Source organism: Lissotriton helveticus, chromosome 4_1 (assembly GCF_964261635.1).
Source record: "Lissotriton helveticus chromosome 4_1, aLisHel1.1, whole genome shotgun sequence".
Taxonomy (NCBI): domain Eukaryota; kingdom Metazoa; phylum Chordata; class Amphibia; order Caudata; family Salamandridae; genus Lissotriton; species Lissotriton helveticus.
The window spans coordinates 941,188,542-941,213,826 of record NC_136063.1 but is presented as its reverse complement, the minus strand read 5'-3'; the positions used below and the strand labels follow the sequence as shown (position 1 = coordinate 941,213,826).

Sequence of the window (25,285 nt, the reverse complement as noted above, 5' to 3'; positions counted from 1 at the left end):
GAGTTTATATAAAGTACAGTTGATCATAATTATTGGGGAATTTTTTACAAAGATAATAATTATACTTTATGTACGTTAATATGCTAAACTTTTCATAAAGCCAATAGACCCACTTTTTATATTTTGGAGTTCTGACCCTTAACAAAGTCAGTGAGTCTGTCTTTTCCAAAATGACCTCCTTTATATTGTAACATTACATAGTCAGCCGTGCATGCACACGGAGGTTTGGGTGCCAGGTCCTGTGCCCAACACCCCGCTGCACATGGCCAAAGAGCATGCAGTGCAGGAGGTTGGGCACCAGCGGGGGTTGGGGACAGGGCCTAGCCACATGCCAAGCCCTGCACCCAAACCCACACCACGCATTGCCAAAGGTCATGCACAGCCATGGTTTGAGGACTAGTGGGGTGAGGAGTATTTAGCGTAGGGCCTGGCCACAAGCCAGAACCTCCCCCCAACCACACACAGCATTGGACATCTTACTTTATGTTAAAAAGAACTTTAACAATTCAATGAAAACACCAATGGTTAAATATGGTGTTATAGTTAGGAATGTAATTGTAATTATATATTACTTTACTATAAAAAACATAGAAACTCCATGAAAAAAAACTAAGGTTCAAGGTACGTTATAGTTTGGTGAAAATGTCAGTTAAAACATGCTGGTTTAAATTAACAAAACCATTGAAATTCATCAGTTATAGTTATCTCAAGTGATTATTATTGTGCTTTACAGTAATTATAACTCGCACACTTACCATGCACTACTAATTACCTCCCATATTACATCATTCATTACATGTCTATAACGTCTGTGATAACATCACAGCAGCATTTGTAATTAAATATTTGGTGACAAGACTATGCAAGCACTATATATTAATAAATACATTTTTTGACACCTAACCAGACCACAGTAGGTATGGTTAGGTCTCAATAAATAAACCAGAGCTTTACACTTGGTAGCTGTAGCACAGAGCAAACAGGCTTAACTTAGGAAAAGGTGTAAAGCATTAATTAGGATCAAAGCAGTTAGAAAGTCAAAAAACATCACAAAAAAATCTCACTCCAATTTATAAAAATAGTAGGGCCAATTGCAATGGTTTGCAGGTCGGATACAGGGACTATGTTGTACCTGCAGAAAAGTTAACCTTAATAGTTTTCTGAGGGGAAAATCTTGTTAATGAGTTAGTTGGCGGGACAGGTGGCAGTCTGGGTCCGATGTAGGGTTTGTCATCATGAGCCGGCTAGAGTGCAGGACTTTGGTGGGAGTCGTAATGGCAGGAAAGATCAGAGCGGGCAAATTCAAAGACTGTCTGCGATTGCCTGCCCCCCACCATCAGCCTCAGTGGAATCCTGCTATGTTCGGCCTTAGAATGTTTTCTGAAAGTCAAAATTCTTTCAGTGGGGCAAACCAACAAGTTGAATCCCACAAGCAGTTCAATGATGCCAGCTGTTGCTCTGCAGCAGTCCTCTGAAAGCATCTGGTTGTTTTGGCAAATGGTTTGGAAAATGTTTCTAAGTATAGAGTCTTACAATTTTGGGGGGAGAAGAGTAAACTCTAACAGCAGTTAAGGGGACAGAACCAGTTGGGAACCATTATAAAATAAAGGCTCAATCCCCCATAATCCCCCAGCAGAGTCCAGGACAAATTCAGTTGGAACTGTTCTGCTAAGCTCAGAAGATTCTTAGGTTTCTTGTAGGGATGGGTGAAGAATTTCGCTCCGCCGCCGGCAGATATCACAAAGTGTTGCCCACTCCGTGCTCCGTGCTCCATGCGGAGTTCCAAAGAATTCCAAAAAGTAGACTAGAGCAGAGTTTTTTCTCGCAATTAGCTCGCCAATGGTAAATTCTTGAGCACTTTCTAGAAAAACTAAAGCACTAGAACTCCTCCAAGTGAGATTTCTCATCGTGGGTAGTGGCGGCAGGTCACGATCGCTCGCGTTGAGAAGTCTGCCACTCTGTTGAGGAAGCTGCTGCTCGAGTAGAATGTCTACTCGAGCGGCAGAAAAGAAGCAGCACCCTCTGGCGCAACGCGTAGTGCTGTTCGCACTGATTTTAGAGCACAAGACAAACTCCTGGCACTGAAAGTCAGTGCGAGCAATGCGACTTATAGACTCTTCCTTTGGCAGGACTTCGAGGAGCGCAGTGGGGTTTTTCTGCCACTTCGCGAAGTTCCGCAGAGCGAAACTCTGTAAACTTCACCCAGACTTACTTTCTTGCAGCTTTTGTGCTGCGGGAGCTTAACAGGCCATCCAACTAGCCCTTGGAGTCCACTCTTCCACCCTGCATTAAAGAGGGAACAGTTTCAGCCCTTCTGGGTTCTCTCCATCAGTTACATCAGGTGTAATCCTCTTTTGGTAGTCAGAGTTCAGCAAGTGCAGTCTTCTTTAATCTTCCTTAGGTCTGGCATTGTTCAGAAGATTGTACCCAGTGGTGCAACATTTATGCCTGGCACTAGCTTGTGGATTAGGGAAACTCAGTGTCCAATAAAAGGCAACCCTACTGACTTTGTCAAAATACCCTAGGGGTTGGGCCCTAAACAATCCCACAGTGCCCTGCTCTTCCAAAATCCAACATGGAAGAATCTTTATTCCTCTGGTCAGAGCTTTAGGAACACCTCTGAGATGTGTCTAGGGAAATGAGGAACTCCCACTGCAAACCAGTTCTGAAACAGGTTTTCCCCGAACTGAGATTGGTGGCATTCTGGCTACTTGGACAATGGCTGGAGCAAGCCTACGTGTGAGTTACATCTGCCAGTGACAAGGAATGCCCTTTGAAGCTTTTGCATTGGTGGGCACATCTACCAGGCCATCCTTTCAGGGGAAGGTCACACCTCCTCCTAGACAAGGCCCTTTTGTTCCCTTTCCTCTACCCAATAACACCACCCTGAAAGGTGCCAGGTGACAGTTGTGGATTAACTCTGAAAAGGCTAATAGAGGCTTTAAGAAAGTAAATGCCAACTTTCTAAATGTCACATTTTCAAAATTATAATTCACAATATGGCTTGGCCATAAGATTGGATTTCAAATTCCTATTATTTTAGTGCTTGAGCCATGGCTCTAGCTATTTCCAAACTGAAGTTGTTTATTATAATGGAACCCAGTGCTTTTTCTATGGGAGAGCCAGCCTTGCCATAGTGAAAAAAGATGTTGTAGATTTTTCATTGCCTGGACATGCAAAACGTAAGAATACATGTCCTACTTCGAAAATACCATGCACCCATTTGTTACTGCTCCTGTGTGGCAGGAGCAAACTTCAATTTTTTTCCTGGGATACTCCACCCATACTGGAACCTGGGAGGTGGGTCCCTGGGCCAATCAACATCTCTCAGGGCAAACACACCCGCCTCCCCCTTTATAACTCACCAGCTTTGCACTTTTACTGGGGTCTTTCTGTGGTGTTTCACTTTGCAGTATAGGCAGCAAAAGTCAGCAAAAGTCAGCATACAAGTTTAATATTGTTTAGCCACAGGTTTTTACAGCACATAAATAGGGTTTTAAACATGCAGTTTCTGTTTTATTGATTCGGGGGGTGGGGTGTTTAATGTGTTATATCACGTTATGGGCTCTATTTGGGCTCAAACCTCATTTTTTTCTTTAATGTGATCAGGGGCATGGATTATTGGGAGGATTATGCATGAGTTGTTCTTGAATTTATGTGTCACACAAGAGGGATTTGATTTAATTATGGATTTTTGCTAATCAAACTTCATGTACTTTGTGTGCTGACAGGATTTTTTTACCTTTGTGTTGTAGTTAACCCTGACGAAGGGATAATTGCCGAAATACATTGGGTATATGTTAGAATGGATGACAGTTACATCATCACATGTTGTAGAAATATGCTTGAAGCGACACTGTGCATGTTTTCTGAATACTACTATTCTCAAATAAAATATGGAAGATCTGGAATTCCTCATTTTGTTTGGGTCAATATCTAAGATTATGACAAAACCATGATGAAACTTTAAAAAAAATATGTAAATATCTAAAGACAGAGTGATGGTGTTATGGCTGTGCATCCTGGGTCTGATGTGCCATTTGGGCACCATCTTCTGATCAAGTTCACGTGTGTTTGGATGGATCACGAACAGGGTCACACACCAAAATTCATGCCTTTGAGTGTTCTGATTAAATGTTAAACGTGTGCCTTTCAGCGTCAGTGTGAAAATTGGAGTACATCTTGCTACATATATAAAATCAAATATATGTTATGCTATTATGATAGTCCACAGCCTACAGAGTCTTCTGTTGAAGTGACCATAGTAACCAAAAACAACTATTCTATAGGATATGGCGTAACGACCAGAGCAGCAGACTTTTGAACTGGGGCCAGCTTTGAGGGCCAGGTGTACGACTGCTTTTTGCGGTGGCAAAGGAGTATTAGGCTCGTTTGCGAACGCAAAAAGCCTGTGCCCCATGTACCAACCCTATTTTGCGAGTCACTAATCATTTAGCGACATGCAAAATAGGGTTTGCGACTCGCTATTAGGAAGGGGCATTCCAAGGGCGTCCCTTCCTAATAGCGACTATAAAACCTATGTATGAATGTTTTGCGACCGCACTGATAGTTCACCTTTGGGAATGCTTGCGCAATTATTTTTTATGGGAAGGCAGTGGTCTCAGGGACCATTGCCTGTCCTTCAGAAATCACACTGAAAAGTTTCATTTTTATTTTTTAAATCCATCCTGTTTTCTTTTAAGGAAAACAGGCTGTATTTTTTTTTAACTGCTTTATTTAAAAGCAGTCCCAGACATGGAGGTCTGTTGACACATGCAGGCCACCATCCCTGGAAGTGTTAGCCATTCCCAATGGGGTTGCAAATTGCGACACCCTCATTAATATTCATGAGGCATGCAATTTGCGACCCCATTGGGAATCGCAAACAATGTCTCAGACACTGTTTTACATAGCATTTCGCTACTCGCAAATTGCGACTCGCAATTCATTGCAATTTACGGGTCACAAAATGCTACGATCGTACATCTGGCCCTGAGAGTCTGTGTTGAGTCAACATCCATCCTGTGATTCTGGGCAAATCACTTAACTCCCCATGTCTAAAAAAACACAAAAATGACTGTGGCCTTGTGTAAAGTAACTGGTGCTCATGTAAAGTGCTCCAATACTAGCAGTTCAATTTATTACTCTATAAAACTGAACAAATACATATGTATTGTTCATGTAATTCAAACTTACAGATCATTTGGCTCAGATGCGTTGTCAAATATGGCCCTGCTATATAATACTACATTGTGTGAGGCTCACACATGTAATGACCGGATAACTTGGAAAGGGTCCACTAACTGACTGTTTACAAGATGGACCCAAAATATGCTACATCAGAACTATAGGGGATTAAACCAAACCTCAACGATGAATGTCCATTCTGGTCAAATAAATCATGCTCTGGTTTAAGCTGACTTCCTATTCTCTAACCCTGAATTTGACTGTAATATTAAAGAAGGAGCACTCCACAAAATTAGTGCCAGTGGAGAGATGACAGCAGTAGCAAGAGTTTAATTTGTATTTCCCAAAGAAAATGGCTAGTTGTGGTATTTTTCTGTTTTTTATGTCACACACATTGACAACCACTCAGCTTCTCTTCTAACCCTTCTATTCAGTGAGATTGCTAGTACATCATCGCTGATGGAATGTGCATGAGGCAAAATCTTAATCTCGTGATCTGGTAAGGCTAGGAATTTCTGAGGTGATAGTTGCTATTGGACCACCCAAACTAGTGTTTAAAACTCTATTCAAGGATAAAATACAGGCCTTGTTTATGAATGAAGATGAAATCAGTCTGTGTCAAGTCATCCTTGAAAAATCGACTGTAATACTCACAGATGAGGAAAATTCAGTGGTGTTAGGGGGGTTACCTGGTTTTGAGTTGGAGGTTGCGCACACTATTTTTTATTTAGGCAAATGGCTGTCTTCCACGGTTGGGCTCTTGGGACACCAAGGGTTTCCAATGGGGCAACATTCATGCATCCAAGAAAGCAGCCTTCACTTTTATAGAGCAGTTCTCCCATCAGCCCTGGCCCTGCATCTATTTATTTGCTCATGAACTGAAAAGACTGGTGCTCAAAATGTCTACAGACATGTACACGCACTATGACTGCAGTCTCGCACTTGCGCAGCGATTGTCAGAGTGTGTCTGAAAAACTTTGTCCAATCACAATGTGGCTTCCAGTAAGCCACATTTGAATTAGTCAATGCATCGCAGGCCCTAAGATGACAGTCACACTGCATGGATGAGCACAATGAGCCTGCTGTGAATTGAAAGAAGGGACTGTTACTGTCTGCTTCCAACCTTATGTCTCTTACTGGCAGGTGGGCTGAATAAGTATCAACAGAGTGGTATTGCAATGATGGGGGATGGAATCGGTCTAGCTAGGGCAACAGGAGCTGTAATGGTGGCACACACTGAGGCATCTGAGTTTGCCTGCATTGATAGGGACTATGATGAATGTACATATGCATGTGCATGTGTGTCTCTGCATTTGTATATGTGTGTGTGCATATGTGTATGTCTGTGTGAGTGTATGTTTGTGTGTGTGCCTGTGTGTGTGTGTGTGTTTGTGTGGGTAGGTGTGTTTGTGTGTGGAGGAGATAAGTGTCTGTAACAAAATTAGGTTATCTCAATATTGAATACTCGATATTATAGACCAGAGCCCATGGCCACCGCACCTGGCATATGGTAGCCATCACTTTTCATGTCTAGTTTCAAGCCCCTTCAATATTACGCTCTTTATGATGCTGGTGTATTTTATGTATCACTATGGCCCTGATGTGTGGTGTCCCTCCTTTCAATATCATTGACATTCTAGAAGTAATGGGGACTCTGGCCTTAGAAATTCACAATTTTTGTGGAATTGAATGAATTTAGCCAGATTGAAAGCTGTATTTGGGTAATTTTAGACAATGCTAAACTGATGTTTTTCATGTTATAGTTAATTGTAGATCTATGTATAAGAATTCACGTAGATGTTTGAATGGGTTGTAAGACACATACTGCTTTTATGGAAGATGGAAACTTTCCTCATTTATATAGATAAACCTTTTATGAGTAGTAAGGCTTCAAATTCTGCAAGAGAAACATTCCTGGTGGTTAAAGAACTTCTGAGGGTTCCCACACCGTCTGCCCCCTCGAAGAATCTAGAGGATAAATGTAACAATCTGGCAAAGTACTTCCACTTGAAAATCGAAAAAATCTTGAGCTCCCTACCTCAACCCAAGATAGGACCCGAGCCCCCTGAGAACGAGAGCTTGCCCCAGAAGATCTTGGAATCTTTTGGCCCCATTACTCAAGATGAAGCCCTTAAAGCCCTCCTTTCTATTAAGAGTTGCTCCCCTCGGGATATTGTCCCAATGAGAATTTTGAAAATGATCGCCCCCTCTGTCGTGGAGCCTGTCACTGAAGTTATCAATGCCTCATTGGGCGTGGGTACTGTCCCTCCCAATTGGAAGAGGGCAATAGTGAAAGCTCTCTTAAAAAAAACAAGCTTGGACCCCTCAGACATGGCTAATTATAGACCCATCTCGCTCCTTCCGGGACTCAGCAAAATCACGGAAAAATTGGTTAACCGTCAACTGTCCAACTTCCTCGAGTCCAATGGGGTGCTAAAAAGGTCACAAACAGGTTTCCGTCCCGGCCAAGGCACTGACACCGCCTTGCTGGCAGTCACTGAGGAGGCACGCTGCATTCTGGATTCAGGAGGATCAGTGGCAGTGATCCTCCTGGACCTCAGTGCAGCATTTGACACCGTCAACCACCGAGTGTTACTTCAGCGACTGTCAGCGGCCGGAGTAAGGGGGACTGCGCTGAATTGGCTTAGATCATTTCTCAGCGAAAGATCTTACCAGGTCTGGGAAGGAGGCTCACGATCAATATCCACCCACCTCCATTGTGGTGAGCCCCACACTATTTAACGTGTACATGGCCCCTTTGGAGGAAGTGGTGGCCCCTTTTGACATCAAGATCGTGAGCTACGCTGACGACACCCAACTGGTGTTCGCCCTCTCCCAATCCGTGGAGAACTCTCAGACACTTCATGCGTGCCTATCCAAAATCCATTCTTGGATGGGGGACTCAGCATTGAAACTGAATGGGTCCAAAACGGAGATAATGCTGTTGGGTCCTAAATCCCCCTCCCTCCCCAGTTCGGCTTGGCCTGGCTGTCTAGGATCTCCTCCCGAACCCAAGGCTGAGATCAAGAGCCTGGGTATCTGGTTGGAACAGGACCTCTCCTTTAGGACCCAGGCCTCCAAACTAGCCGGTCTCTGCTTTGGCCTCCTCCGATCGGTGCGCAAAATATTGCCCCTGATTCCTCATCTAGCCCGGAAACTTCTAATACAGGGTCTGATCATGTCCAGATTGGACTTCAGCAACGCAATCTACCTTGGGGCCCCTGAGGCAACCATGAACAGACTCCAACAAATTCAGAACGCGGCCGCACAACTGTTATACAACATCCACATGTCTCGCTCGGCCAAACCAACTCTGAGGGCGTTACATTGGCTGCCCATAAGGGAAAGGGTGAAATTTAAATCTCTTTGCCTTGCACACAAAATCCTACAAGGCAAAGGTCCCCCAGTCCTGCAAAAGTTGGCGGTCCCATATAAAGCCGGCAGAAGCCTACGCTCGGACCAGCAACACCTGATCTGTGTCCCCAGAGTAAAAAGGGCCCGCTCAGGAGGAAGGAGATTCGCCGTCAATGTTGCCGCCCTCTGGAATGCCCTCCCCCTAGGCCTATGCGCAGAACCCTGTATTATGCGCTTTCGGAAACAGCTGAAAACTCTTCTTTTCTGCTAACCTCCTTCCCCCCTTTTCTGTTTGGTCCTTTAATCCTTCTGGCATAGCGCTGGGATGCCTCAGGGTAACCGTGCGCTGTACAAAACCGATCTAATAATAATAATAATAATGATACAACCATGCTGACAGACGCCAGAGCCTGATATAGTGATGATATTTTACGGATATTTGGATTTCTGAAATTATGAGACCTCTAATAGTACTAAATTCGGCGCCTCTGAAGTTTGTCTAACCAGAGGGACAGTTCACATATCTGAAAACTGAAACAGTTAAACTAAAATTGTTTTATTTTGCCCACTCTGTTCCCATCAGACTCCTGAGGATTTAAAGACTGCAAACAGGTTTAAGAACCACATTGAAAAAGAGAGAATTGATGGCAGTGGTTTACGACAGTAGCCAGCACCTCTGTACTAGTTTGCCTCAAATTTGTGAAGTGGACAAAATATTCTCCAGCGTGATTAATGTCTAACACTGTGCCATCCACAATGCTAATCTATATAAAGGGAACCCTCTATATATATGAAACAATATACCGATTGACAGAGCACAGCACACTAAAGTTAACAACTGACTCTACAAAGTCTGAATTTCGTTTAGTACAAATGACACAAAACCAATATTGAGAATGACAAAGCATAAGTTGTAACCATCACAAACATAGCTTTGAGCCTTGAAAAAGTCGTCTCACGACGAAATACGTCAGCTTTCTTTTTGTTGTATCTACGTGTCAACAGTGGGGAAGATCTGCGAATACAACATATGCTTTGTCATTCTCTCTATTGGTTTTGTGCCATTTGTACTAAACGAAATTCTGACTTAGTAGAGTCAGTTGTTAACTTTATTGTGCTGTGCTCTGTCAATCGGTATAAGGTTTAAGAACCATTAGGCCCATTTTAAATAGCCTAGCAGGCACACGTTTACTTAGATGAAGGACTACTGTATGAGCACTGTGTTCAATCTGCTCAACAGGGCTATCTGGGCTTGCAAGCATAGGCATTGGGTGCAGCCAGTGGCAGACAGCAATGAAGCTTGCCTGGTATATGATGGCATGGCCACCTGCTTTGCTCGGTGGGTACAGGGAACTGGTGTACTGAACATGGAGACAGGTCATGCTGAGTGGGTACTGGAGAAAAGTGTATGGTTCAAAGGGTGTGGCTGACAGTTCTCTGTGGTACTGAGCTGCGGTACTGGGCAGTGCACTTCTACTCCAGGTGAGGGCAGCGGGCACATAACCTGACCCCAGGCCATGGCCTTGGTCCTTAGATAGGGGTAATTTTGTTTCTTTGCCCTGTCCTAGCAGGGTTTGCCGTTTAACAATGAGGCTAAGTCTTACTGTATTGAGTGGCCATTGCGTATGGACGCAGGCCATGAGCAGCATGTTGTGTTGACAGATGTACTGTACAAATGGCATAACAAAAGGCACAATATAAAAATGCCAATACAGAGGTAAGTAGAATGTTTGTTTGTTTGTTTTTAAATCCAAAATCAATAAACTGCTGAAATTCTTTAACTATGCAATGACAATTCCATCTAAGCTCTGCTCATAAACTCACACATGGCATCATAGATCACAGCATCAATGAGACCATTGAAGACATCACTAATGTACCTGACACGTTCAGATAAATGAATATAAAAAAGGGTATAGTACCAGTGACATTACATTGAATACTCTGACTGCTGCTCCTCTGACCTCCCAGACATTACATGGTTGCAACAGGCAGCCATTTAACTGGCATAGGATAGCAAAGGATGTAGTTCTACTGATAAATAACAGGAGCCCTCACATCCTTTTACTAGTCTAGACAGACGTCTATAACATATATATTCAGAAACAATATTGAAAATAAATGGTTGTATTTGCACTGATGTCTAACATACGATATTATATACTGTGCTTAATGTTACATGTTGCATCACTATTCTCTGTTCCTCTCACCCTGCCCTTTATGTATCTTGGACAAAGGTTGTGGACTTTGGATACAACGTATCCAAAGAAGAGACTTCTGGATAGTAGGTGGGATGTCTCCTGGTGTTCAGTATCCCCTAGTTATGACCTGGTGACGGACTCTTTATGCTAACGTTATAAAGCTTGAACTATTGCCATTCCACGAGCCCACTTTTTTTTACCACAGAGACAACTAGGAATTATATCTAACCATGGCCGATGGTCTCAATATCCATGCCCTATACCTTCTCCCTCAGCAGCAGAACCTACTTCGCATGACGGTCAGCAATGGCCAGCAGACCTTAAGATCAAGGCTTGGTCTATGCATGCCCTTTGCCCTCCAGCCTTAAAGCCACTACCCCCAGGACCACTGAACGCCTTTTTAAGCCATATCATGACACGTTCCAGCTCCCACTGCCTCACTGCCCCCTGGGAAATTTTGTTGATCTTGCTACGCACGTTTTAGGGATAGATTGTTAAAAGAGCGTGCTTCTACTGCCCCCAGACCCAATAGACAAACTATCCAGCAATGAACAAAGAGTTATGTGCACTCACACCTAAGGATCCTTGGCCCAGAGCAAGGAGGGCATGGACTATCACCATTCCCTGATAGCTGTGGCCATAACCTGCACGCAATACTCCTGACCTCAAAGCTCCCTTGGCATCAGAGTTTTGTTTTGCATTCAGGCAATAACCTAAATATATACCATGTGCCTGCAGCCCATGGCCACACCATGGGGCAGATTTATCATTCTTTCACGCAGTGCAATGCAGCAAGCCTTGCTGCACTGCACTGCGTGAAAGGGAAAAGGAGAGTGCGGGAATGTACCGTATTTAGCATTATTCCTAGTGATGGCACACTTTTGGCTGCTTAGCACCAACTCGCGCACACTTGCATCATGGTGCATGGGTGCCTGCGTTGTAGGCAGAAGTGTTGTTCTGCATGAAGGGACACCTTCCTGCATAGAAACAATGCTGAGAGGCATTTTCCTCTTTCTCAGTACGCTGCAGAATACAGCGCATGTAGAAAGACAAAACTATGAGGAGAAATACAAATATTTTGCCTCGTTACACCTCACCTGGGGAGGAGTACCATTTTGACGCATTCATAGGTCTACCACTAATGGCAAATCTGGGAATGCTCCAAAATCCACGGGTGGGTGTGTGGGAACACTCACACTCCACCCACAGAAAGCCTCCCTGGGCAGAGTAATGTAAGGCAGTGATTTGCGCTGACTTGCGTTACTCTAGATTTATCAAGCCATGCAGGATCATGCAAAGTGGCCTTGCATGGCTTGACAAATCTCACTTACGTTTTGGGTTGCCCTTGCACCCCTTGAGTGGCGCAAGGGTGAAGAAACACCATGATAAATCTAGCCCCCTTTGTGCACCACCCTTGCCCAAGAGGTCACTGGGATTGTCTTTCAGTTGTGTTTTGTACCCTCTGGCAAAAAGGAGGATCTAAAGCCATGCCCTCTGCTCACTTTCCTTACCCCCTGGATCTGCTTTGTACAGCCTTCATATAAACCTTGTATGCATGTGGCACAGGGCATGGAGCATCGAGTCTGTAGCCATGCCCTTCATGTAGGAGCCTTGTTCCTGATTGAGCTGGGCATTCACTTCTCCGTGTCCTGTGGGTTCTGGGCACAGATTGTAGCCAGCGACTATGTACTGTACACATGTCCATTGTCATCAGAGCTTGTTTTGCGTGAACTTAAACGTCACCCTGCAGGATCTGCGCAGAGGCCACAACCAGAATTGACTGCTCCAGGGTAGTAGTGGTGGGGCAGGGAGAGGAGATGGGGTTAAAAAATGTATATATTACTTACTTGCAGCCGACAAGCTGCCACATCTCCTCTGTCCAAATCCCTTCCTGGCGGCATGGAAGCACACAGGCTTCCAAACTCTCCTAGCAAATCATGACACTGCTGTCACCAGCATGACAGCAGCATTGTGTTTGGTCGGAGCGGCCTTGTTCGGTGCTCAGACAGAGAGTTGGAGCCTGTGCATTTTCTCCACCCAGGCTGTGCAATACAGCCAGGTAAAAACATAAGTGCGCATGACTGTTTGTCAGGCACAAGGCAGCCGGCTAAACCATCATGTGCACTTAAGTGCACCAACCACCCCTCCCCCTGGTGTCTGTGATGACAGCCAAGCCTTGCCCCAAAACTGGCTTCAGCACTGAAAAATAAAATGATAATAGCATTGTGTTATTATCATTTTATTTTTCCTTTTTTGTACTGCTGAAAGGAGTAGAGCGATGCTCCTCTGCCTTTGCGAAGGAGCAGTCGATGCATGACGTATGGCCATGACCTGCCACTACTCCGTCTGTTCACAGATCCTACTGGGCAGAGAGTGCAGCACACAGCATCCCCTGTGCTTGTCCCGCAGGTTCCGGAGGCCCAGTCATCAGGAGTTCCTTTTGGGGTCTGGCCACAGAGTAATTCTGGTACACAGTGTGATCAGTAACCTTTACACACACACAAGCAACTGGTTACTATAGAATTTTTCAAAGAATACATCCAGTTCTCTCTTCTTGTCAGGATGTCTGGTGTTCTCCCTGCTTAATTCATACTTCAGAGGGGGTATCCAAAAATATTGAAGTAGACACCTCACTCACTTATTGTGACATGCTTTATCATCGGCACCTATCCACACCCTGGTAAGATTGTAATACCAGTGGGGACTCAACCATAGATAGTTCTTAGATAAAGCAACACTGTATAAGCAGAGACCCAGAAAAGAGATATATTAAAAATACCTCAAGGTATAGCCAAAAGTTGATGGGCATCAAGACGAGGGTACAATTGAATTATTATCTTTCAAAAGAACTCTCCACATTCACGTTTATATTCATACCTCATGTACCTTCTACTAAAGTAAAACTTATGGGTATACCTTGAGGTATTTTTAATATATCACTTTTCTAGGTCCCTACTTAACCAGTTTTGCTTTATCCAAGAACTCCTATTTCCATCTATGGTTGAGTCCGATCTGGTAGTACCATCTTACCAGGGTTTTTAGATTGGCACTGATGATGAAGCATGTCACGATAAAAGAGTTAGGAGTCTACTCCAATATCTTTGGATACCCCCTCAGAAGTAAGAACTAATCAGAGAGAACACCTGACATCCTAACAAGAAGAGGGAACTGGATGTATTCCCTGAAACATCATAGAGTAATCAGTTGCTCATGTGTGTGTGAAGTTTGACAGTGGGAGAGTGCAACTGATTTCACTATCTCTCATTATCTGTTAGTGATCACAATGTTCAGTAAACTTCCCAGGCGCACCCTCTCGAATTCAATTAGCAGTTTTTGGCTTCACTCTATCCAAAAACAAACTATGGGAATTTATATGGGACAATGCAGCTTTTAGGCACACCCATAATTGTGATCCCATGTTATGTCAGTGCCTCTGAAGGGTACAAAAACCTGGCACGAATAAACCACAAACTCTGCTCATTAGGACGTTTTGTCGTGTGGGAACAGAGCAAATAACACTTCAGGCTGATTCTTCCAAGAGGCTAGCACGGCACAGTGCAGTCAATCACCAGACATAGCAATGTTTCTCGAATGCCAGCAGAGATTGGACAGAGTCAGTAACTGGTCAAGCCTTGCATTGTTAAAGCTGGCGGTACAGGGTGTGATCACTTCCCCGACACACAAGAACCTGTGAAGCAGAATGGGCAGTTGACAGTATCGCCAAGTCTACAGAACCCGCTCAGCCACATAGATAATAGTTATTTGCTAAATTCAGCAGAAACCAGGAAAAGCATTCACAGCATCCAAAATAAACACGCCATACAAAAAAGTTGCAGGAGGATCCCCTGTTATAATCTACCAAAGTGGGGTGCTATAATTAGACACCTGCTGTTGCCACTTTCCAGCAGCTTCTTTAGGGTCTAATTAGTGTGTGACAGTGCTTGACTGGGCCTCTGAGGTAGAGAGGTTGGAGTGGTGCCAGGGAATACCCCGCACTCAAGAAAACGCATGTATTTGGGAAATCTGCAGTACTCTGGTAAGGAATGCAATTTAGTGCGGTGAGGCCGCAGTGCTTGAACACCGTTTATCGAACCGACTGTCATATTCTGACTAAAGTTCGAGTTCTGGTACTCAGTAGTAGTTGTAGTGTCGCAGCTGTAGAGTGTGTAGGGAGCAACGAGTTGAAGGCAGCCCGCCAGCCTGGGAGCGACGGCGCAGCCTTTGATGAAAGTTTCCTTTCAGAGGGAACTAGCAGGGTCTGGGTTAAGTCAACACTTCCGTGTCTCGCGCTCAGCGGGAAAGGTGCGCGCGAGCGACGTGACGGAGCAGCGAATGCGCTGTTTTGTCAGATATAGCGCTCGTTATCCTTGTGTCGTCGTTTTGTGTGGGACGTTGTGCTGGAAAAGCCATTCAGATTATGAAAATGGACAACTGTCTGTAGCGCACACGAGTGAAATGTGGGACTGTTCGTGTCAAAAACAGTTTTTTGATTTTCTGTAATTTGTTTTTTTAAACACTGGGGGTGAATTATGCAAAGTGAGCACACTGCAGGTGCTAAGTTATGACACAGAGTCTGCCTGAGTTATGCACGGACTGGTGTCTTAAGGAGGTAAGGAGCTGAAATAGTGCTAAATACTTGTATGTCAGAGGAACTTCAGAGGCGTGCTGCTTTTTGGGTGTAAATGTAGCCGCATTACTAGATATAGCATGAACAACCCAACACAATAGCATGCACAGAGCAACATAACACAATTAAAACATAACAGGGCATATCACAAGAAACATCAAAGGAGAATGCAATACAACAACGGGAATACAACACACCAGAATCAAACTCACATTGCAGGAATACAACATAAAAGTAAAGCAACACAAAAAATAAGAGAACACATCACCAGCACAAAGAATGGCGCACAAGAAATATGCACAAACGTTCCTGTGATCCATTACCATCTCCAGAACCTTGGGGCATAGTATCAAGAACGGCGTTAAAATTATTGCCGCTTTTGCGGGAGGAAAATGCTGCTAAAGCGGCGATAATGGGCTTGATAATAGGCTTCTACGGGAATTCACAAGGGCATATTATCAAGACCATTATCGCCGCTTTAGCAGCAGTTTCCTGCCGCTAAAGTGGCGATAATTATAACCTGTTCTTGATAATATGCCCCCTTGTTTTCATAACACTGCTGAAAAAGGTGTTTGGAGCAAGCACTGCATTAAGTTACCACAAAGGATTCACATTAGCCAGCGCCAGTCAGTCGTGTTTTGTGACCCTGTCCCATGATGATTTCCCAGTTGTACTCACAGTGTTAAGAGGCCGTAGGCTTCACCCCTGTAGTCTCGATACATTTTCCAGGGCTTGATTTCCAGTCGTTTGGGATAATTGCTTTCACTTCGAAAGAATGATTCCACCAGAGATGGGTCTGCAATTTGAACAGACTTAAAGGTGCCCAGGTTCATCCTAAATATTTTCCCATATTTCTTGTGGTTCTGGAACTGTGTGAATTAAAAAAAAATGCAATCACTTCAATTACATTTCACTAGATTTCATCTATTCATCAATTAGCAGAACACTGGTTTCTTCAAGGATACATAATATATACATAGGTAGAAACTTCTATTATTGGCATTAATGTTATTATAATATAATTAGTGGCTGTATTAATATACATGGAAGTACTATTATTATTAATAGCACCAGTAGCAGTGATATGTATTATTATTATTAGTAGTAGCAGTATCACTAGTAGTAGTAGGAGGAGGAGGAAGAAAAGGAAGAAAAATATTTATGAGTATGACTCCTGAAAATACAGTAATGGTCACAATAATTAATTAATAATTTCAAAGCAGGAATTATAGAAAAAAAACAGAATTGCAGGCACAGTATAATATTTAGCATTGAATTTTAATTTCTAATATTTCAGCTCCTCGTCCTTCTCCAATGGATATTTTAAATAATATTAATATTTAATTATCAACCAATTATACAAAGAAAAAACTAGAGGAAATGGTTGTAAAAAATAGAAACAATTACAATGCAGTTAATCATACTGGAACTCGTACTGAAATTATTAATACTGCTGATGGTATTAATACGAGTATCCATTTCGTCCACTACTACTAAATACAACACCAATAAAACAGCACATCATAGTAATAATAATAATAATAGTAAGAAGAAGAAGAAGAAAAAAGAGGAAAATGCATTTGCCTCACATAATGCCCCAATGCTGCCAACCCATAGATTATTTTAAAGTGCCAAGAGGAGAAGAGTTCCAGATAACTTACCATAATTTCATGCTGTTTTTTCAGCCCTCCATGCCACATAACATTTAGGAGGCTGCCCACGCACGGCCAGTCAGCAGGACCTGGGAGGGAAGAGAAAGGCAAATGCTGAGCTGGACATCTGGATTCAGAGGTTTTCTGAAGTGACTGTTGAGGAAGATGAAAAGCCTTTGAATGGAAGAAGGCAGCCAGAAGCTGTGCTGGAAAGTATTTAGCAGGTTTTCGCAGAAAATTGGGAAAACATTTAGGATGATGATGCATAAAGCTGTCTGCCCATCTGAATTTCTTACAGGATCTAGCTGATCGAGGCAATGAAAACATTGCACCTCTTTAAACCAAGGCTTAAAATGATGTCCTACTTAAGAAGATATATATACTAACAGATGTTTAAATCTGCAGTATCTGCACCCTGTGCACTAATATGAAAAGTTACCCAGAGCCACTTTAAGTGTGATAACATGTCTATACAACCATCCATTTATATCATGTATGTTAGTGGCACTAGCCAATGACAGCACAGTTCTTGTTCATTATTGGTTGAAATGATCTGAAGGGTGTGTGTGGGAGGTACAGGGGAGGAGCTCATATGTAAGAGGCAGATGAAGTATTCATGCCGACTCGGGAAAAAAGGGTTCACTTTAAAGTTGATGGATTAAAATAAATGTCAATGGTCTTTGTTTTTTCTCCACTTTACCAGGGCGCCACCATAATGCCCACAATTATTTCTAAGATCATTCAGAGTTGTCCTTTGAGCCCCATGTTGAATTAATTGGATCATTCTCCACAAGGGATTGGACAAGGAGAGGGGGCATTGCATGGAAAGGCGCTTCATCAACATCAAAATTGGAAACTACTTTAATGTATTGCCACAACTTCCTTGCAAAGACAAGGAGTTGACCTTTTTATGAAAAAGAAAAAAGTATTCTAATTGCGCCATTTTGTCTTCTTTGCTGAGCGGTTTGCTCTGGAGTGCTGCCAAGGGGTGCTTCCTGGCACTGTGACAAATTTCCACGCAGTGACCTGAGTGCGCTGCAGCTCAACCTTTCCTGCAACTAAAAAAGCTCTTTGTGTTTAAAAATAAACCTCAGCTTCCCAAGTGTAGTATGGGACATTTAAAAATGGAACTGAATACAATAAAGTGCTGTGAACACGTTAAGCGCCCTGTGCTGTGTAGAAAAGGGTTAACGACCATGGCAAGTTTGCAGTTTTTTTGTATAGCACAAACTCGACCTGAAGGGCTTTACATGAGCATCAGTTACATAACACAACAACACATTCAGTTTTGATAGGCATGGGGAGATTAAGTGATGTGACCAGAAACACAGGATGTTGAGCCGATGCTAAGACTAAAACCTGGTTGCCAGTTCCAAAGTCGACCGCTCTGGTCATTAAGCCAAATCTCAAAGTTCAGCGAACGACAAGTTTAAAAAAAAACCTGAGTATGCTGTGGTTTCCTAACACACATGAACATATCTTTGCTGTTCTAGTAGCTAAACGAAATAATTCAGTTGCATCGCCCTGCACCACACAACGGGGCAAAAGAACAACGCAAATATATTTTTCTTTTTTTTGTGTTTAAGAAATTTTTATTAAGATTTTCAAATACAAAACAAAAGCCATATTAAGACATATGAATATCCTAAAAAAAACATACAGGCATATAATATAAGATAAAGTGATGAGTAGAAGAAGGAGAAGGGAAAAGATAGCAAGAGAAGAGAGAGAGAAATGAGGAAGAGAAGGAAAGAAGAAGAAAGAAAGAAAGGAAAGAAAGAGTCAAAATGATGTAAAGAATAATAAAGTTAGAGAGAAAGAGAAAGAATTAACGTAAAGGAGGATTAGAGGAAAGGTAAGTAGTGAAGGGAAGCAAAAGAAGATCAGTCTTGATTTTTTGAGAAACAGAAGAAGAAGAAACAGTAGCAATCCTATGTTCATCACAAATAAAATTCCACCAAGTGAGTAACGATAATTTAGAATTATGGTTACAAAATTGTGGACCGAGTAAAATGTCTATAGCCGTAAAAGAAACAGATCTTTTAAGTTTCTGAGACATAATCCTTTCTATTCCACCCCAATAAGGTACTAATGATGGGCACGTATAAAACATATGCTCTAAGTCTGCTGCATATAGGTCACATTTTGGGCATCTAGTCCTATCATTATCTGAGTTATTTAAATTAGTTACTGCCCATTTTGAAATATGTGCAGGGGTATAATAAAGAAAGCATATAGTTCTATATGATTGTAACCTTAAGCTAGTGGAATGAACTGTTTCCTTAATAGTATCAAATAAGAGACATATTAAATTAGCAGAAATAGTAGACCCCAACTTCTGACTCCAGCGTAAAGCTAATTTCCCACAGTCACCTTCCTTTTGAGAATTACATTTTTTATATACAGAACTGATCAATGATTTATCTTTTATTAAGCAAATACATTCCCACATACTAGAATCAGTCAGTTCAGTAAGTTTTAGATTACGTTGAAAGTAATCTCTAATTTGATAATATTTAAAACGCATGTTCTCTGTGACATTATACAAAAGTTGAAGTTTGACAAACGTTAAAAAGCTTGTGTTGTCATATAGAACCCCTAAGTCTTTAATCCCACATTGTGCCCATTGTCTCCCTGCCCTATCATGAAAAATACCGGGGAGAATTGGATTATCCCATAATGGTAGTTTTGGGTGATATATCGGCATTTGAAATTTACTGACAATAGCCTTCCATATATATGATATATCTCGTGCAATCTTGAATTTGATCCGCTTAAAATAATTCGGGTCATTGATACTATATAAGAACATTTTAGACTCTATTCCCAACATAAATGTATAATAAAAAAAGGGTTCTTTAGCAGGGTGTATCAAACTACGGATACGCCCTAGAAATGCTGACCAGAAGTATGTTTTAAAATCAGAGAAGTCCAAGCCACCATTTACATATGGTAGTTTAAGTAACTCTATTGCACGCCGTGCTTTTTTAATACCCCCAAATGAAGCTACTTAGTATACCATCTAGACGCTTAAAAAAAGGATTGTTAATGCGCAGCGGAATAGACCGAAATAAATAAATAAACTTGGGAAGAATCTTCATTTTAATTAAATTAATTCTGCCTATTAAACTAAGTGGAAACTCATGCCACTTTTTTAAAGTAATGGTTGTTTCCTTTAGCAATAGTTTGTAATTCAGTGTGGCTGACTCTTCTGGACACGCGGAAATTTTAACTCCCAGATAGATGGCATTTTTACACACCCCCTGGATAGAGTCCTTTGGTTTATAATTCATTAATATTTGAGTTTTATTAGTATTCAGCATGTAGCCAGATACTATGCCAAACTTCCCAGCCTCCGTAGTAATCCCAGTCATAGCTTCATCTATATTTGTAGAATAAATCGCAATATCGTCTACGTATACCATCATCTTGAGAGTATCTAAACCAGATGAAAAAGGAATTATATTTCTATTGTTTTGTTATGCCACTAAAAAAGGCTCAATAGCCAAAGCAAATAATAAAGGTGATAATGGACACCCTTGACAGGTTCCACGCAGGACCGAGAATATATCCGATTGTGCCCCTGCATAACATACTTTGGCTCGAGAGTTATCATAAAGAACCTTTATCCATTGTAGAAATAGGCCCTTGACAAAGGGAGATTAAAGCCCTTTGATTAGCTGTCACCTGTGGTCGCGAGCTGCCAAAGTACCGCTTCACTGAGAACCAAGGAAGAAAGATGTGAGACACCGAAGAGTCATGTTGAAGTGGCAATTTATTTGCTAAGTTAAAACACGTCAATAAATGCATATCATTTCTCTATCTAAGCAAAAGCCATTAAGAAGCCTGACTTCACTCCGTCAGGATAAAAGCCACATTCTTATCTCTATAATACTGAAAAGGTTGCAAAACAGACTTGAATAAAACTGGCGTAAATGATGAACAATTGGGAAAAAATGGCGCAATTAGAACTAGTTAAAGAATCAAAAAGGTACTAATACACAATGAAATTCTAGTGCCTAGAGGCAAACCATTCTAAAGTAAAAATAGACATTTAATATACATGTATATATCTATATTCTAAGAGGCCTTAAAGATGCAAGGAAATGGGTGAAGATGAGAATACTGCAACTAGTCAGAGAGAGAGAGAGCTAAAATGTAAAAGGTTATCTGGATTGGGAGTTACAACCTGAGAGATAGGCGTGATGTCCCAAGTCAGATAAGAATCACCGGCCGGGAGGACGACGCTGTGCAGAGCACTCGTCGAAGTGTCCTGAGCTCTGGGCAGAGTGTCGGGCCTGTTATACCTATTCTGCTAAAAAAAATGGTCAGACCGTACTGACGTAGGTAATGGCGCAGGTGCTTGACCGCACGCCTACAGCATGACCACACGCCTACAGTGTCGGCGCTAAGGTTCTGAGAACCTTGAAGTGGCAGGCCAGGGTGTCAAGAGTTTGGGCGGGTGGTCTATTGTGCCTGACCGCAGAACATAAAAAAAGGATATACGAGGCGTACCTGTCTCCAAAAATACATGTAAGACCGGAACTTGACGGCAGGCGTTGCCTTCACAGGGCACTGCTGCGGTCTCATCTACGAGGCTTGGAACAAATGTCAAGGCCTGTCTCTAAAAAATACATGTGAGACCGGAAACTTAAAGGCAGGCGTTGCCATCACAGGGCGCTGCTGCGGTCTCATCTGCGAGGCTTGGAACTTTTGCATATGTAAAAAATGAAGCGAACACTACGTGTGAAATGTCAAGGGCGTAGCAGCTGGGCCCCGTTTGTGTGGGTGCACCTGTACTTGTAACTGTGGAAAGTTTCTGTGGTTTTGTGGTAGCTTAAGCTGTATCGCTGTGTTGTGCCGAAAAAGAAATATATTTTCCCTGCAGTTATTTTCATGAGCAACGGGCCTAGTAGAGTATATCGTAAAGAGTACCTTGAGGCAGTACCTAGGCCTATACACAGGGATTCCGGGGGGCTGGGGGGGTGTGTATGTGCTACTCCTGGTTGACTGGGCATGGTGGGGATGGTCAAGCCACCTCTGGACATTGAAACCCTCCAACATTCCCCTCCTCTTGTTCATTCTTTGAACACACTCCTTACGGAGTATCTTGGAGATCTCTTGGCTGGGACGGGGGGGGCAGGGTGTGTCATTAACGTAGCACTCTAGCCCGCACTGCTTTCCTTCCTTTAGTTCGACATACTCTCCGTCTGATTCACTGAGTATTTCGGCATATTCCCCACCTGGCTTATTAATCAGACGTTCATATCTAACAGATACAGGGCCCCCACGTGGGGTGTTTCTACCTGGGGGAAGTGGGGGAGCCGTGGGTATTTTGTAGTGGGAGGTAGATGTTGCTCGCTCACTCATCTCTAATTGTATCCCAGTCCCATCCCCAGGTGCTCGATCCATGTCTTCATAGTCTGCCTCTTTGCAAGTCCCTGTGTTAGTATAATTCATCCCTACTATCTTAGTACTGAATTTCTTAATACAATGGCTCCCCATCTGAAAGGCGCAACACAATGCCAACTATTGGCATTGTTAATTTCAGGATTGCTGTCAGCCATGAGGGCATCCAGCCAAAATCGAACCAGTCCGTAGGAATAATGTTCGCAGGGGCACCTCCTTCGTCGGTCATCTCTTTTCCCAAGTTCGTCAGCTCCTCAATGGCCCTCGAGATGGATCCGTTATCCTCGTCATTTCCTGGTATGAACGTGCAGCAAGACTTCCCTATTTGGTGACACAAACCACCGTCTTTGGCGGTCAGCATGTCCAGGAAGTAGCGATGTTCCAGAACCATTAGTCTCAATGGGCGCAGTTCTTCCCTAATGGCGTTTAGTCCGTCTCTGGTGCTGTTGATGGCTTTCATGACCTCATAGCGCGTCACTTCCAGCCAGCGAGCATTAGCCTGAGTTTGGAACATTGGGACTGCTCCTCCAAAGAAAAGTTGGGCCTCGTTGAAGAGGCGGAATTCTTCTGGAACTTTACCAAGAGCTTCGCCTGCAAAGTACTCCGCTGTTCGCCGGTGGCGGTGAAGGAATGTCACGTCTCCTGACATGGGGTGTGTCAGTATGTGAGAGGCATTTGATGCCGGCACGACCAGATGTACTTCACGCAAAGTCACCAGAGAGCATAGTCCGAGCCACTGAGGAGGTAGGTGGGGATAGAGGCGTTCTCCACAAGCCCAGTAGTAGTCCATTAATGCGGAGGTGCCAAACTGCATATCGAAGTTGAAGACCGTTTTATTACAGTCTGTGTTACGCCCAACAGAGACGGAGCCATTGCCTAGGAAACAAAGAGAGGGTTTTTTTAGTTTAAATGCTTTTTTACTTTCGGACATTCTTTCCCCACCCCAGGTGTATCTGCTTGCTGCCTCATTCCAAATTTGTTCACAGTTATCCTCTACATCCCAGTCAATATTTTCCTCCCACATTGTTTCGCCAGTCCAAGGGGGACCTAGGGACGCTGCTTTGCAATATATGTGGCCAGTTTCGAGCCACTCATTCTTGTAATATACTCGGGCTAGTACTTCCAGGAGTGTTCTGTTCTGGCATTGACAGTGTGGGCCGGGAAGGCCCCCCGGGTGGCGGTGGCCATGAAGGCGTGGGTGTGTGTCGCATGTTGCTAGTGGTGTTGCGATTGAAACGTATTTCATTTGCCTGAACAGCTGCGCTCGGTGATCCATGTTGGGTATATTTTTTTTGTACTTCTCTCGTATCATCTGTTCTATTTCTGCTTTGTCAGAGGTAACCTTGAATATGATTTTGTTGTTATCCCATTCTGTTGTATTCACAAATCCAATCCATATTCCCACCCCTCCTACTATTTGGACTGGTCCCTCCACGCGGCAAAGATACAGGTGTAGTAGGCACATCACTATGTGTGGTGGAACCTCTTTAGGAAAAATTAGTCTGTCAGCTCCTACCGCATGGGGGATGTATGAACATACATAGCAGGAGTCATTTGTTATTGCTTTCCCTACTGTTGTCATGTCCCTATACCATGAGTTGTGCATTAGGGATGAGTGGACCGAGTGGTCTCTTACTGACTGCTGCATGCTTAGTATGGGCCCCATACTTTCTTGAATTTCCACGAGATGTTGGAATGTCTTATGCTCTGTCTTTTGTATAGGCTTGCGGGGGACACGGGGCTTTGTTTTGTATGGGACAAAAGCAAATCGGCGGGCTCTATGGTGGTGGGGAAGCCGTTGGCGAAGTGTTTGTAGCTCTGATCTTCTAGCTGTCCCATTCCGTGTGTAATTTCTGCTATCTGGGATGGAAGCTGGTGGTTCGGAGTACGTGCTGGTGTGTGTATCTCTAGTGCTCTTATCAAGGAATCTGGGTCCTAGTCTGCTTCGTGTCATGGTCTTCCGGGGGTGGGTGACCGCTGGTATGATGGATGGAGCGGTAGATACTAAGGCATTTTCGCTACTTATATCATGGCAATTAAGCATAGCAAGAAAAAGAGTATACCAATTAAATGTTACTAGTGCCACTCCAACAATGATACACAACAATAATACAGTAGATATACATATCTTTTGTTTACAGCTGGTGCGTTCATGGACCCGCACGTGAGTGTCTTCTTCTTCTTTCTGGTCCACAGTTGAAGGAAGGCCACTGTCCTCATTCAGGGGGGCCATGGGCATGGCATTGTACTCTGTCAGTCCATTGTCTGGTGCTGTGAAGACGCAGGGTCGAGCCGAACATCCCGTCGAAGGATCCATGCCTTCTTTTCTGCTATCCGGACGGCAGTTGGGGATGAATCTATAACGGCAAATGGACCTTCAAATTTTGGGTCCTTCCAGCGCCTGACGTGCTTTCGGATGAAGATCAGGGTCCCTGGGCGAATCGGTGGGAGCTCAGGATCGTTGGGGCCCTTTCCTTTCCTCTTGGATACCTGGGCAGAAAGGAACTGCGCTGCGCGGGTTAGTGTGCACAAAAATTCATAAAGCTCAGCTTTAACAATCTCAGAGGATGATTCACTATCAGTTTTGGGCCTGGTAGAGGGGACAGTGATATTTATGGATCTTCCTGTGATGAGCTGGTGGGGCGTGAGGTGGTGATCCGAGCTTGGGGAATTTCTTAATGAGAAGAGGGCAAGTGGGAGACAGTAGAGCCATTTTTTACCAATGGTGGCGCTAATTTTACTGATTTTATTTTTGAGCAGGCCGTTGAGGCGCTCGCAAATACCATTGCTTTGGGGGTGGTAAGCGGATGTCAGCTTGTGTCGGATGCCTAGCATTGTGGTCAGGGAGGAAAAGA

General features: G+C 43.3%; 1 protein-coding gene across 1 annotated transcript in view; it reads right to left on the bottom strand.

Moving 5' to 3' along the window:
- LOC144828094 (1,25-dihydroxyvitamin D(3) 24-hydroxylase, mitochondrial-like) overlaps positions 1-22,481 on the bottom strand; it is a 160,881-nt gene extending 138,400 nt beyond the window's left edge. The window contains exons 1-4 of the mRNA XM_078686224.1: positions 22,124-22,481; positions 20,282-20,460; positions 17,031-17,174; positions 16,048-16,238 (exon numbers count right to left, since the gene is read on the bottom strand). Coding sequence (XP_078542350.1) covers positions 16,048-16,238; positions 17,031-17,174; positions 20,282-20,460; positions 22,124-22,481 — 872 coding nt within the window. The remainder of the gene's footprint in view (positions 1-16,047; positions 16,239-17,030; positions 17,175-20,281; positions 20,461-22,123) is intronic.
- Positions 22,482-25,285: the final 2,804 nt, after the last annotated feature.